Raw genomic sequence first — 15,611 nt, 5'->3', positions numbered from 1 at the left:
TGGTGGCGCATTGGTCATGTTAGTATTTCATAGACATTCATCAGTTTGTTCAATTTCACGTTCGCCTACTCATGATAAAAATAATAATAAGACATAGTATATTAATAAAATTATATACATGATTTATTTATTTACAAGCTTTATTATATCATAATATTTATGATACTATGAGTTTTGACGCCCACTACTTGTCTACAATACGTGTTGCCTATAATTAAAAGTTAATAATATAATTTGCTGTATATTTTTTGATAAAAATAATTTCAATTAAAACAGATGTCAAACGGCCGCCTATCAACGAACGACAGCGACGATACGATGCCAAACGTACTCGAGCCCCAGGTCCAAATTATCCCCCAATCCTCCCCCACGCCACCCCCAACAAAGTCCCTCCCTAACCCACAGATCAATCCGCTCACGCTTACCTCCCACCTTCCCATCATAACGAATCCCTTACAAGCGATCGAACAAGCTAGAATTCAGCAGAATTTTCTACAGAAATTAAACGAATTATCGAACACACCTTTAAATTTGAGCCATTTGGACGACGATAACAGGAAGAATGGTCACGATAGACAAGATAAGTCAGAAGAGATTAAACATGACTACGGCTCCGCCACTGAAGAGGAGAGGTTATACTTCACAGCGAAGAGGCAGCACGCGATATGGGAGCACGAAGCGAAAATGAAAATCCTGAACATGGAACTCAGACAGAAGGAGGAAATATTTTCATTGCAAAAGCAACTCTTTCTCATCGAGTTAAGATTAAAAATGGATTTCTTAGAAAAGGCCAGCGCGAAGTGAAACAATGTCGGTCCTATACGTTTTCCGTCTCTCTTGCGCTGGTTATGCAAGGGATGTATTCCCTATTGGGAATTGTTGCGCGAAAGAGACAACTATTGATTAAGGTTTATTCAGATGCCATAGTCCATACAGTGCCATCGTAAAGTAATATTAAAGCTACCATATTTTTTGTGCTAAGGTGTCGTTCTATTCAGCCCAATTTGACAGTATTTTTTTAATATGAAATATTATGAAAACTTAGAAATTGGGCGTTATTGCTTGCTAAGGAAAGGTTTCGAATTAAAGCAGGTTTTTGGTGCGATTTAATTTTTTTAAATATTTTTGATAGATCATTTTCTTTAAAACGATTCGTACCAAATTTGGGCTTCGATATGTGATGTTTAAAGTTAGGGATACATTATTTTTGTAATCTTCATTTCGTATAGTTTATTTTGTACATTATTTTTTTTTTTAGTTTTTTTTTTAGTGCATATAATGTGCTTAAAGTTTTATTAGCCGCGTTTGTATGCGGATTTATTTTTTATAGTATTATATTTTCAAGATGGCAGCTAAAATATCATGCAACAAACGAAATAACTGCCAAATATATAGAATTTTGCATAATTGTTATATTTTTAACGTTATAGGTACTTAGTGCTCTAGACGGAGCGTATTTTTTTTTCATCTTAGGCTAGAGTCCCCGCTTTTGGGGACCAACTTGGACATTTAGTGTCGAGTCCTTTGGCAAAGTGGTATAAGTGAAAATCCTAGTCTAGTAATTTTCGTTTTAATTTTATGAAGTAGTTATCTAAGATATTATTAAATTAAAAAAAAAAAAACGCACACTATGAATATTCTGAACAGCGATAGATCTATATTTTTCGCGTTTGATTTATATATCTATAGATATAAATATTCTTAACGCACGAATAGATCGATTTTGATGCGATTCAGTGTATTTTCTTTATACGACATTAGTTTTTAACTACTTCATAAAATTTCATTTTCAAGTCAGCGACGTGCCAATAACGAGAACCATTGTTATGTAATTATTATATATAGTTATTACATTTATAAGATATAGATGAAATATTAAAAAAAAAAAAAAAATATGATACGTAAAGTAGACAATCCCTACGGAAATATGAAATTCGAAGCAGTATGATATTAATAACATTGTAAGTAATTTATATTGTAGGAATTGAAATAAAAATCAGTACAAAAATGTTGTTAGAAAAAAATAATTAAATAATATATTACCTCATACTGACAGTGTATTGTACATAAATAGATATAGTTGTGTAAAGATTTAGAAAACTTTTATATGGGACTTACACCCTCTTTTGTTGTTCACGGTATAAAATGTTGCCAGATATAAAAAAGAAATCTGTAATGGCAACACTGGCGTTTTTAACAAACAATTTTACAATGTGATGTATTTAATAAGATCTCAACACAGACATAAAAATATTTTATCAGGTATAATAAAGCAACATATAATAACAATTGTACGATTGTGTTTCGTATTAATTTTTATTTGATTCACTATTAAGTTAATCTGATTAAATTGGATATTATTGATATTGAATAAAGAATTTATTTTCTGTTCCGATGTTTTTTTTTTTGTTTTATAAAAAAAGTTAAAATGTTTATGCGGAGTGGAGTCATTTGAGACAAAAGTCTGGGTGGTTTAAAAAAAAAAACATTTTAATATATTGTATGGTCAGCTTTTGATGAAAAGCATGCAAGTAAGACTTGATAATTATTAATCAAAGAATCATAGGCATAATTTTTATACCTAACCTCTCCCCCGTGACAAAGGCTTTGGACATATAGAAACTAATCGAACACTTATTATATTTACTAAGCATGCGCATAACGATCACGTGTACTTAAACGTGTTTCGTGTACATTTCTCAATATCTGTAAGATCAATCTCGAGATTCAGTTGAGATAACGGTAGTGAAATATCAGAAAGTGGTATTCGATATTGACCATAATACTTATAACATTTCAAGAATACACGCATCAAAATAGTATTGCGCTCTTTCTAATATAGGATCATATTCAGAACAAAAACATTTAAATAAAAATATCGACAGGAAACAATCCTGGCAACGCTATTAAATTTGATTTTTGCTGGTTTTTTTTTCAAATTCATTTCGACATTAGGATTTAGCTTTTAATTTTTATGCGCAGGGCGTATAGAATCAACCATAGATATCGGAGAGACATGTCATCATTGCGTATTAGTTAGCCCAAGTATGGTCACTCTTTTCCTGCTAAAATACAAGAACGACACATTAAAAATGATCAAATACATATTGAACAGTAACAACAAAAATAATTTTTCCATATGAAAACATACATAAAATTGGCGGGGCAGCCTCTCGCAACTACAGTCATTCAACGCACACAGGTACAGGTACTCTCTGCTGAGACACTCGAGCTCATGAGAAAACGACGAAAACTACCATCGTTTTTGTTAGATAAGGCCTTAAATCGAACAATAAAAACGCTGACGCAACGCGATCTCCAACGCTCCAATACCCGTGCCATCAAGGCTGCGATTGAGCAAAATCGGGGATCGAAAGTGTTCGCTCGCAAGTTTAGGAGGCCGCGTCTGACAAAACTTAAAACTGAAAATGGTGGGGCCTGAGATTGTCGGAGAAGTAGAAAGGTTTTATGGGCAGTTGTTCTTGGCAGACGTTTTCAAGACGCTGGATTGGACTGGGTATAGAGTCAATGTAAACGGCGAATACATCTCACACCTTCGATTTGTCCACGATATCGTCATCATAGCAGAGTCGCTGGAACAACTCACCGAAATGCTGTGTAACCTAGGCGAGTCTTCCCGGTGTGTCGGTCTCGGTATAAACTTGGACAAGACTAAGGTCATGTTCAATAGGCATGTCGTGCCAGGATCGATATACGTCGAGGGGAAACCTCTCGAAGTTGTTAGTGAATATACCTACCTAGGACAGATAATACAAGTCGGTAGAAACAACTTCGAGAAGGAAGCCGATCGAAGAATTTGCTTGGGATGGGCAGCATTTGGCAACCTTCGTCAAGTCCTCAAGTCGTCTATACCACAATGTTTGAAGACGAAAGTCTTCAACCAATGCGTCTTACTTGCCATGACATACGGTGCCGAAACGTGGACACTAACTGCGGGACTAGTCCACAAATTCAAAGTCGCTCAGCGTGCTAAGGATAAGATCAGAAATGAGATTATCCGGAAGAGAACCGGAGTCACCGACATAGTTTGCAAAATTAGCAGTGGCTGAAGTGGCAGTGGGCTGGTCACGTATGTCGTAGGACCGATGGCCGTTGGAGCAGACGAGTCCTAGAGTGGAGACCGCGAATCGGCAAGCGCAGCGTAGGGCGCCCTCCAGCCAGGTGGACCGACGACCTTAAGAAGGTGGCGGGCACCAACTGGATGCGGAAGGCGGAGGACAGGGAGCTTTGGCGCACCTTGGGAGAGGCCAATGTTCAGCAGTGGACAACGATTGGCTGTTGATTTGATTTGATTTGAGGTACAGGTAGTGATTTCTACGGAATCGTAATCAGTTTTTCATAATATTATCTTGATATATTTTGATTTATTTTTGCGGTTAAAAAAAATCTACAAAAAATAACTTTTAAATAATTCTTGAATGTAACGTAATATAATAGCATATATAAAATGTTTTATAATAATATTTGAATTGATTTTTTTATATCTGGCACAACCACTGTGGAACCAGCTGTCGCCGGCGATTTTATCAAACCGATACGACACCTTGACTAACCTTCGCTAAACTAAGTTTCTCTGTCTACGGACACCTTCAAGAAAAGAGCCAAGGCTGCAAGCCCAGAAACCTGCAGCCGGTGTTGGTAGTCACTATCCATCGTGTGGTTGGTGAACCTCCTGCCCGTTTGCCTCCACTTACATAAAAAATATTGTGTTAGTAAATTGATGAAATTAATATAATTGATCACAATAAAACTACAGGAAATAACCAATACCTTTAAAACTGATCTTAGGAATGACCATCCATTATAACTATCACCAAGTAAAGAACACCTAAGTGCTAAAATAAAAATAAGTTTAAAAAATATTTTTTACATCTATAATCTACAATCTACTATCTATGTTATGTAGTACTCGGAAGGCATATTCACCGATATCCCTGGAATTAACCTAAATATGGCTAAATTTCTACATAAACAAAACAAATAATAAAATATAATAAATCATTTTTACACTTGATAAAGCGAAAACAGTAAATCATGTTAATATTAATAAATTTTAAATATAAATTACTTGTAAATTCAGCTTTGTAATTTTATTAAGTCAAATTGTGTCAGTTTATTGAATATATTTTACCAATAAAATCAATACTTAAAGAGTTTATTATATAATTAATATCACTAATTCATAATTTTTGTCATTTTATTCCTCATACATTCCTCTAATACTTTCTAAAGTATTAGAGATTAATCTCTAATGATATTTTAAGTAAAATCATCTCAATTCGACATTGCATTTAAAAAAAGTCATAATGAGACGCGATGAATGACGCTGATAATTTTCAACATCGGGTACAATCAATGAATATACAATGAACTGTCCTTGATAAGTATATCATTATGCAATTTTCATGGCATCTAATATAAATCATATTTTTCGTTATATAGAATCAAAGTGCACAATAATATAATCGATTCAATATCGATGTTTATAGACGTCAACTATCGAGAACTATACTGTCAAGTATCAATACCGTTGCCATAATGTCAATTGTCAGTTGCTAAATGCCTTCAATCAGTCCGTTATAACGTCAAAAGAAATATGTTTGTGTTGATATTTAAATATTTTTAAATACCACCTCTAGCGTAATGGATAATACAGTATTAAAAAAGAATAACATTTGCAGAACATGTTTGAGCGAGGCGTCTAATTGTAAGTCTTTATTGAGCAAAATGGAAGGTGAAGATCGTACGCTTTATGAAGTTCTATCTTTTGTTACAAGCGTCGATATATCTATTAGCGAAGAATATCCTAAACAAGTGTGTAATGATTGCCATATTATGATATGTAAAGCTGACGATTTCAAAAAGAGATGTATACAATCCGAAAGCATATTAAAAAGTGGTATTTTTTTGTCATTCGACGATCTTATAAAGAACGAAATTATAAATAGCACCGATTTCGATATAACAAAATCACAATTACCGATTGATAACCAACTTCTCATTGATAATATTTATTTGAAAAAAAACTCTCGAACAGTAGAAGTCGAATTGCCAATTATAGAAAATTTTGATACATTAAGTTCAGATAATTATAAATATGAAAATGTTAAAGAAGAAAGGGATGAAGATATACTACGACATGATATGGATATATCAGATGACATTGTTATCGGAAATAGTAACAGTCTCGACTACACACAGAAAGACTTAACTACAAATATATGCATTTGTGGTTTTATATGTATTGATAACACCAAGTTTGAAACCCACACTAAAGAATGTAAGATTTTTGTAAATAAATATGACGGAGATGTTCTTTTATGTCCGTTATGTAATGATAATTTCCCTAATTTAAAACAACTGCAGGCCCACATTTATACTCATAAGGAAACTTCAAATGGTAGTAGTCTTGAGTGCCCCAAGTGTAAGAATAAGTTTATTTGTCAAACTTTATTGATAGCTCATTTAAAAACACATAAAAATAGAATTAGAGTTAAACATAAGAAATCAAAAACCGAACCCAAAGATAAAGATAATATTACAATACCTCTTAAGTGTGTTAAATGTGAAGAACGATTACCTAACTTAGACGAATTAGCGGTACACTTGAAAAAACACATGCACAACGAAACAGAAGACCAAGAACGAAACTATCAATGTTCTATGTGCATGAGAAAATTTGTCCGTAAGATGTCACTGATTGCTCACATAAAACGTCATGAAGATAAAGCCCAAATGAAATTCACGTGCAAAGCTTGCAAACGTGAATTTCAACACCAGGCTCATTTGGATAACCATATTATCTTAGTACATTCAAAGGAGAAAGGCCTGACTTGTAATAAATGCGGTAAAAGTTTCATCACACAAGACTGTCTAGACCACCACATAGAAGGTCACAAGGTTGATAAGAAACACCATTGTACGGTGTGCGGGAAGACATTTACAATTATGTCGGCTTTGACTGATCATATTAGGACTCATACAGGGGAAAAGCCGTTTCTCTGTTCGATTTGCGGACGAGGATTTAGTCAGAAGAATAATTTAGTTCAACATATGAGGCGGCATGAGGGTTTGAAGCCTTTCAAGTGTGAACACTGCGAGAGAAGGTGACTTACTTACTTTTATTAAAAGTAATATAGTAAATTCTTTTTTGGTGGTCTTATTTTGTTAGCAGTCACCACCCATAGATATTAGTACTTTAAGAAATATCAACCATTTACCAGCCACCTCATTATCAATCCACTTGACTTGGGAACTAAGATGTTAAGTCCCATATGCCTGTACTGTCTTCTGCACCCTTCAAACTGGATCATATAAAAACTAATAGCTGTTTAGGGGTAGAATATATATATCACATATCTATCATATACCTTTAATGATATTTATTAACTTATTATTTATAATTAGCCTAACTCAAAGCTAATGTATGTACCTAGTTTTATATAATAATTGTATTATTTTTCCTATTTATTCAACTTAGTAATATAAAATTGTACTTTTATTTATGTATTTCTATGTTATTCACAATAAATTATTATTATTATTTTAATGAATACTAGCAAATCCCATTTTTGAGGAATTATCAATATTGCATTATGAGTTTGGAAGGCTTTGATTAAAACGATTAAACGAAACTGACTTTTATATAGCTAGATGACTCATAAACCGTTACGCTATTGACGCTTGTTTAAAAAGTACATTTTCGATTTAGTTAATATACATAATTGTTAACTAGAATTTCTTATCTATGGTATATTTTTTTTTTATCATAAGTGGGCAAACAATTCCTTGATTCATACACATTTTTAATGGCCATTTTTAAAATACTAGATGAAATGTTTGCGCAATAACAATTTTATTCTTTTTAATTATCATTTTTAGATTTGTGTCGAAGGGTGAACTGCACGCTCACAATCGTAAGCACAGTGGAGCTCACCCATTCGTCTGTGATGACTGTGGGAATAGTTTCACCACGTCCAGCTCTTTAACGAAGCATCGTAGAATCCACAGCGGGGAAAGACCATACGCATGCGACCTCTGTTCAATGAGGTTCGCTGTGCTTGGAACACTGAAGAATCACAGGCGCACACACACAGGGGAAAAGCCGTACCAGTGTTCGCATTGTGAAAAGGCTTTCATACAAAGAACTGACTTGGTCTCTCATATCCGTTGCCACACTGGGGAAAGACCATATATTTGTACCAGCTGCGGCCAAGCGTTCAGGAAAGCGTCAGCCTTAAAAGTTCACATAAAAATACATGGCAAGGAAACTATGATGGTATAAATAAAGGATGTAATGAATCATTTCTAAATAATGTGTTTTATTTCATAGCGATTTTTTTGTTTTGAAGTACAAATTTTGCGTATTTTTAATTGGTACTGAGTTTCTTGGTTCTCAGTGGAATCCACATTCCGAATCGATGGTAGCTGAGTGACTTGTAGGAGTCTATTTATCTATGTATATATAAATGAGGATACTTTTTTTTTGGATTGCTTAACTGAAAAACTATTAAAACAATATACATGAAGCTTATAGCAGTTGCAGCGCGTTTCGGAGAAGGTTTAATATATAACATTTATATATAAGTAGAGCTTCTTTTTTAGACAAATGACGTGAAAAGTGTGAATTTCATGTTATTAGAAATAAATCAGTTTTTTTTTTTAAAATTAAAAACGGTAGGTAGGCTGGCAAACGCGCCACCTGATTGGTAATACTACTTTGAAATATAATTAAGCAAAAAATGTAAATGTCATGTTATTGAATAATTATAATAATGGCCAGTCATCAAAAATAACAAGGTGAGCTAAATAATGTTTCTAAGCAAAACACGATATTGCAAGTTAACAAATATATTTTAATCGAATATTAAAGGACTGACAACGTACAATTTTTACTGGTGGTAAGGCTTGGTACAAGCTCGTCTGGGTAGGTACCACCCATTCATCAGATATTCTACCGCAAAACAGCAGTTCTTGGTATTGTTGTGTTCCGGTTTGAAGGGTGTGTGAGCCAGTGTAATCATAGGCACAAGGGATGTTATGTACATCTTAGTTCCCAAGGTTGGTGGCGCATTGGCGATGTAAGCGATGGTTAACATTTCTTTCAATGTCAATATCTATGGCCGTTGGTGACCACTTACCATCATTTGCTCGTCCGCTTGCCTATTCTTTATAAAAAAACAGTGGTTACAACACGTTAATCTTGACCGTATATTACCGGTTCAAACCGGGACAAGCGTGAAAGAATTTTCATTAAAATCCTTTGCGGCAGTGAAGAAAAATCCTCACAAAGAAGCCTGTATGTGAAATATGATTCAAAATCTTATCCTCAAAGCGAGAAGAGGCGAGTCCGACAATAGAACATACATTGGCTGTAACTTCACTTTTATACAATAAATTTTACCGTTACGGGTCCACTTTTCATTTAAAAATACAAATAAAAAAAAATATCTTTGTGTATATATTTGATTATATTTGATTAAACTATAGCTAGTATATATTATTTTATGAGTTTATTTAAATAGATTTAGGTTATTCATTTTAAAAAAGTTTACTTATTTAGTCACAATATTAAAATGTTTAAATTATAGAGTAAATTAACTAGATTTTTATTCATAAACAGAAGCTTAAATAGCATACAAATTTTGTTTGGTATTTGTAACTTTAAATATGATAAAACTCGATACAAACTATCAGCCTCTACGTAAGCCTTTTAGGTGATGAATTAAAAATAACCGTTTCGTACGTTTTTACGTAAATTTTAGGCTGAGCTTTGTTTATCAGTGAGAGAGGAAATAATTTTTGTGTTTTTTTTTTGTCTGTGTTATTTTATAATCACGATACTATATTTTAGAATGTTAAATACAGTAGAATCTATGGAATTTATATGTATCGTTAATAAGTCTTTAATAACATCTTAAAACTATTAATTTGTTTACAATTAAGCTTAAAACGACCGAACCGCATCTAAAGCAATGAATGAAAAGTCTTGCTATAAAAGGAATGATGTATGAGAATGATTTTCAAACTAAAAACACACAATAATTTACACCACTTACCACTTACTTAAAAAAAAATTAATGTAGAGTATGACCAGACTAACCTTTTAAATTAATATTCTGACCGTAAGCATTTTAAAATCAGATGTATAAAATAATTGTAAGTTGAGCTTTTATATACATATTATAATATATTCAATATTATATAAAATCAGAGAAAATTTTCTACGGTAGAACTAATAATTCTATGAAAATACCTTAAAACTATTTATTCAAAATATAGCCTATTCATGATAATACGAATTGTATAAATGAATTCCAAAGAAAAGGATTGATAATATAGACTAAAAATTTAATACATACAAACACGTATGTGTATTTCGACACTCTAAGTCTAAGAATAGCGCCGTTAATTAATACTCCTCGTAATATAAAAGCGACCTGCACTTCCTAACGATATTGTTTCCGTTGCGTACCAACCGACCAACATGTCTACCTTCGCTTTCCTGTTCTTCTGCTTCCAAGCTTGTTTGGTTCAGGTAAATATGAATTTAATTAATAAAAAAACAATTAATTGAATATCAACTTTAATGTATTATAATTTTTTTTTATTAAAACTTATTAGTTTATTTCCGTGGATTTATTCGCATATAATTAAGTATATAGAGTTCTCATTTTGATCCCGTTATCAAAGCGAGATAAGGATTGATTTTGAAGCTTTTAAACACAAAAAGGATTATTTACAGTTTTATAAGTTTTACGATTAAAAATATAGGAAATTTGGAACGTTTGGCAGATCTCGAAGATGTGATGATTAAAACATCAAATAGATTTGTCTAGACTGCTTATTGAAAGTAATTATCATTTAATTATCGTGTTAATTTGAATACAAAGTTTTCTTTTCGAATTTTAAACTGTAGTTGGTATTCTTTGTATGCATTTCATAACATATCTTGTTATATGTTTATTTTTGTTTCGGCGCGTGCGCATGTACATTGTTTCTCTTTATAAGTACGTGAGATTTAAAGAGTTTTGTGTTTTTAGAATGTCTGCAGCCAGTATCTACGTGGCGCTTATGGCCGAGGGATCGCTGGTCCCGCATGTGGCTGTGGAGCTGGTCCCGCTGCAATTTCCGCTTACCCAAGTTACGCTGCCTATGGCGGTGCCGGTGTTGGAAATGTAGCGGTAGCTGGTGAGATGGGCGTTGCTGGTACAACCATGGTAGCTGGTCAAGTGCCCATCCTCGGTGCTGTTGATTTTGGTGGTATCGTGCCGGCTGCTGGAACTGTATCCATCACTGGTAGCTGCGGCTGTGGTTGCAACGGTGCTTATATTTACTAAATTGTATATTTTTTTTAATAGATAGAAAACGTATATTTCAAGCGATGTTCGTTTAAATCCGAGCAAACACTACTTAGGTTTTCACGACGAATATATCAGTGTCGTTTTTTAAGCCACCGAGTCAGTTAAATGGCATTTAATTCATTATACAAGTAAGTCGTTGCGCCGCAAACGATATTAAGAAAAGTAGATCCTCACGAATTATTATTTGGAGAAGGCCGTAACTGTTTTATTAATAAAAAAGTTATATTTTTAACGGATAAATATTTTATTCATTTATTAATAAAAATCTACATTCAATTTCTAAGGTTCTAAGAGGATTTAAAGAGGATCTGTTTTGATTTTAATAATATAATATATCACCAAGCAATTCAATTTTAAACTCTATCCACAGGTGAATACGGTCCATATTCTGCTGCACCATTCGCTGCGGCTGCACCATTCGCTGCCGCTGCTCCATTCGCTGCTGCTCCAATCGTTGCTGCTGCTCCATGTGCAAATCCCTTCGCTTTTGAAGTTGCCGCCGTCTCGGCTTCAAACGGCGGCGGTCTGGAAGTAGCCAGTGGTTCCGCTATTCCCCCACGCGGTGTTTCCGTTTTATCAGAGAACGCCATAGAAGGTGCGCTCTCAGTCGCCGGCGCTCTGCCGTTCTTAGGAACCGTGGGCCTTGAAGGTGCTCTACCGACTGCTGGTGTCGGTGCCGTCAACTACGGTTGTGGCAACGGCGCTGTCGCCATTCTGGCTGAGGACATCGCTCCCGTCAGTATCGCAAGTCCTTTCGGATACGGTGTTGGTCCTCTGGCTGCTGACAGATTCGGCTACGGTTCTTGCGGCTGCGGAGCCTTCGGCTACGGCACAGGAGCTTACGGCCGCGCTGGTTACGGTTACGGTGCATTCATGTAATAAGTAACTGTTGAATGATCCTTTAATGTAGTATTAAGTGAATAAAAATGTTGTAAATAGTCTTGCATTTTTGTTTTACAACTTAAATTAACTTTATAAGTCAAGGTTTGTATTAATAGAATCGTTTGTGGTCGAATAAAAAAGAGCAACAGAATAAGAAGATGCATTTTTGTCTTTCTATATGTATATATACGCTAATCTCTTTAAACTACGAAACGAATTTTCTTGCGGGTTTAACAAATATATTAAGCACAGCTTGGAGCAACATTTGAGCTTGGTTTCAATATATTCGGATGACTTTGAAAAGAGTTATCGTCATTTATTTATTTATTTATTGAGGATCTCCAACAAAGGATACACACTTACGAGTACATTACATCGTGCAATAATATTTTAAATTATGTGAGCTCCTTCAATTAAAGGAGTGCACAGCAAGCACTGCTTTTAAAGATAATTTCGTCTTCTATATGAATGATGCAGTAGAAACCGTGTGTTCGTACATTGAATAAAATAAAAAAATGAGTGTGAGTGATAAAATAAGAGTAACAGAACACGTAAATGCGTTGTTTAATAAATCTCAATAAAACCGTCTTTCGTGAGAGTGTAATAGTATAACGAGCTGGTGCCCGAGACGCTTTTTCGAAGATCAGCCGGGATACACAGATGGACAAAAATAAATGATTGTTTTTGTTTTGGTAACTCGAAATAGCCATATCAACTTTTAAAGATGCAGTTATTGTGAAACCACAGACATACACATCAATTTTAATTATTTGTATAGAGTATAAATAAAAGATTTTTTTATATATGCAATTCGTAAATAGCAATTATCGACTCATATGAGATTTACTCATTATCTCTGTTTCCGCATTTTAATTTAAAAATGAAATAAAACAAAACGAGTTTCTTAGGTATTTTTTTTTACGAATAAATTTGTTAAAAATAACAATCTTAGTCGTGTATGTCAAAGCGATACGACTAAGGATGTTATTTTGAGAACAAACTTTGAGAACAAAGTCTTCATTACCTTACCTAGAAATAAACCTCTAAGTTATTGGACCAATTGGAATACCTGACGCGCAGTTTACTTTTAAAATGCCGAAGACATTTAATTCATGCAATAAGCATAAACAAATAATTACAGGCACAAGGGACATAACATCTTAGTTCCCAAGGTTGGTGGTGCATTGGTGATGTAAGCGATGGTTAACATTTCTTACAATGCCAATGTCTATGGACGTTGGTGACCACTTACCGTCAGGTGGCCCATATGCTCGTCCGCCTTCCTATTCTATAAAAAAAGAGTAACTACTGAGTTTCCTGGTTACCAGGTCTAGTACTTTCGGTTCTTCTTGGTAAAACGTACATTCTGAACCGGTAGCTTATTTAATTTTATTTCGATTCAATCGAAAATGCTCGCAAGAGGCCACTCGAATAAATTATATTTTTAATTGATTTGATATGCTTGAAATGCTCATTTCAGTTTTGGTGCCAATTAGCACTTAGAACGAGTCCTACATCGCTTATTATAGATGACCGTAGGTAACAAAAAACGATATATAAGTTTTTAATATGTACTAAATCTTCGTTGTCATTAAATAATTCTCTATTTATTTTTGCAATATTTCAGGAATGCATTGAGCAATTAGATATGTATTGTAAAAATATCCCAGTAAAACAATCAAACTACTTTTAACATTATATTCTCTTTCACACGTAACTTGTAATATGATTTAATACCAATTAATATTTTACAATTTTCATTGGAATTCCTGCAATCACTCTGACAACCATCAAGCGAATAAATTTTTCCGTGTTTTGTTTTTTTATATCGCGTAGTTTTTTTTTCGCGCAATAATTTCCAACCAGTATTAATTTAATTAAAAATTTTACCATTATTTTCCAAAAATCTCAAAATAATTATTAAAAATCAGTAAAGCCTTACAGTATATATATAATAAGTGCTCATCATCCCTCCCAAATACTGGCACAGCAAGACGCGCAGCACAATGCTATTAGAACTGTAATTGCACTTCTGCTTCTTGCTTAATTATACCATAATCCATTCTTTAAGTTACAGAATAATACAGACTATTAATGTTTCGTGAGAGAGTAGATGGTACTAAGCTAGAGGGGCCTGTACAGCCCCCTTGTCTTGGCTTGACGATTAAACAAAAAAATATGTGGCGATTGCTTCTCTATTGATATGAAACAGCTATTTACCTTCAGAACTTGGTATGTCGTGGTAGCATGACGCACCATTATGATGTCATATCCCTCTCCACCGCCTGTCTCTACTCCCTTGTGTGTGTGAGGCTCGTATAATATAAGCTTTGTTGTTATCATCAATATATTATATATATAATATTTTTTCCTTATTCCTCCATATTTATTAATTGGCTCACAGCTGCTGGGTGTTACGTGACTCATTTTAACATTTTCGAATCATGGAATTTGAGGAGGCTGAATTACAATCGTTTTATACCATATACCCTTTTTTTGTAAGTTGATGGAACGGTTTTTAAACAACCAACTGATCCATTACCTAGAAGATCACTGTCTAATTAATGATCGTCAGTACGGGTTTCGACCAAAACGGTCCACAGGTGATCTTCTAGCGTACGTAACACACCTCTGGGGTGAAGCTATCGACAAACATAGAGAATCTTTGGCTGTCAGCCTCGATATCTCCAAGGCTTTCGACAGGGTCTGGCACAGAAGTCTTCTCTCCAAGCTACCGGCATATGGTCTGCCTGCTCAGCTATGCACCTGGATTGCCAGCTTCCTACACAAGCGTAGCCTTCGTGTTTTAGTAGATGGTTGCGCTTCACAATTTTATGTAGTGAATGCTGGGGTCCCCCAGGGATCTGTGCTATCTCCCACACTCTTTCTTTTGCATATTAATGATATGCTCTCTCTTGGGAACATATATTGCTATGCAGATGATAGTACAGTGCATGGTGGATACCACGGACGCGCAGTGGCTGGGCGGGCGGAAACTGAGGAGAGGCGGGAGAATCTTGTCATTGAAATCGATAGCACGTTAGAGCTCATCGCCAAATGGGGTTCTGATAATCTTGTTGAGTTTAATGCCAAGACAACACAGGTATGCGCTCTCACAGTGAAAAAGTCACCATTTTCCCCTCTTCCCTCCCTCTGTGGCACACCGCTGATGATACAAAGCAAAATTGCCATGCTGGGGATGGACGTTCGCTGCGACCTTAGTCCAAGGGATTACATCGAGGCTATTATAAAAACAGCTTCACGGAAACTCGGAGTTCTAAACAAGGTGCGGCGTTTTTTCACGCCACAACAACTGTTCCTGTTATACAAAACACAGGTACGGTC

General features: G+C 34.6%; 3 protein-coding genes across 3 annotated transcripts in view; all 3 read left to right on the top strand.

Moving 5' to 3' along the window:
- The window catches only part of LOC126779202 (uncharacterized), a 35,166-nt gene extending 32,774 nt beyond the window's left edge, over positions 1-2,392 (top strand). The window contains exon 6 of the mRNA XM_050503117.1: positions 277-2,392. Coding sequence (XP_050359074.1) covers positions 277-804 — 528 coding nt within the window. The 3' untranslated portion in view covers positions 805-2,392. The remainder of the gene's footprint in view (positions 1-276) is intronic.
- Positions 2,393-5,591: 3,199 nt separating this feature from the next.
- On the top strand, positions 5,592-8,317 carry LOC126779183 (gastrula zinc finger protein XlCGF57.1-like). Its single transcript, XM_050503083.1, has 2 exons — positions 5,592-7,127; positions 7,903-8,317. The coding sequence occupies exons 1-2, from the start codon at positions 5,665-5,667 to the stop codon at positions 8,303-8,305; spliced, it is 1,866 nt and encodes a 621-aa protein (XP_050359040.1). The 5' UTR covers positions 5,592-5,664; the 3' UTR covers positions 8,306-8,317.
- A 2,177-nt stretch (positions 8,318-10,494) lies between these two features.
- LOC126779036 (chorion class B protein Ld34-like) lies at positions 10,495-12,299 on the top strand. The gene is made up of 3 exons (XM_050502784.1): positions 10,495-10,558; positions 11,064-11,343; positions 11,755-12,299. The coding sequence occupies exons 1-3, from the start codon at positions 10,508-10,510 to the stop codon at positions 12,261-12,263; spliced, it is 840 nt and encodes a 279-aa protein (XP_050358741.1). The 5' UTR covers positions 10,495-10,507; the 3' UTR covers positions 12,264-12,299.
- The last annotated feature ends 3,312 nt before the right edge of the window (positions 12,300-15,611 follow it).

The sequence above is a fragment of the Nymphalis io genome, chromosome 28 (genome assembly GCF_905147045.1).
Source record: "Nymphalis io chromosome 28, ilAglIoxx1.1, whole genome shotgun sequence".
Lineage (NCBI taxonomy): Eukaryota > Metazoa > Arthropoda > Insecta > Lepidoptera > Nymphalidae > Nymphalis > Nymphalis io.
Note: the sequence above shows the minus strand (reverse complement) of the source record. Positions and strands in the feature narration are given on the sequence as shown.

What these genes read in the sequence shown, in the direction of transcription:
- LOC126779183 (XM_050503083.1), top strand. Translation starts at nt 5,665, where the DNA reads ATGGATAATACAGTATTAAAAAAGAATAACATTTGCAGAACATGTTTG. An exon ending in TGTGAACACTGCGAGAGAAG is followed by an intron (nt 7,128 to 7,902) that starts GTGACTTACTTA and finishes TATCATTTTTAG; the next exon opens with ATTTGTGTCGAAGGGTGAAC.
- LOC126779036 (XM_050502784.1), top strand. Translation starts at nt 10,508, where the DNA reads ATGTCTACCTTCGCTTTCCTGTTCTTCTGCTTCCAAGCTTGTTTGGTT. An exon ending in TCCAAGCTTGTTTGGTTCAG is followed by an intron (nt 10,559 to 11,063) that starts GTAAATATGAAT and finishes TTGTGTTTTTAG; the next exon opens with AATGTCTGCAGCCAGTATCT. An exon ending in CTGCGGCTGTGGTTGCAACG is followed by an intron (nt 11,344 to 11,754) that starts GTGCTTATATTT and finishes CTCTATCCACAG; the next exon opens with GTGAATACGGTCCATATTCT.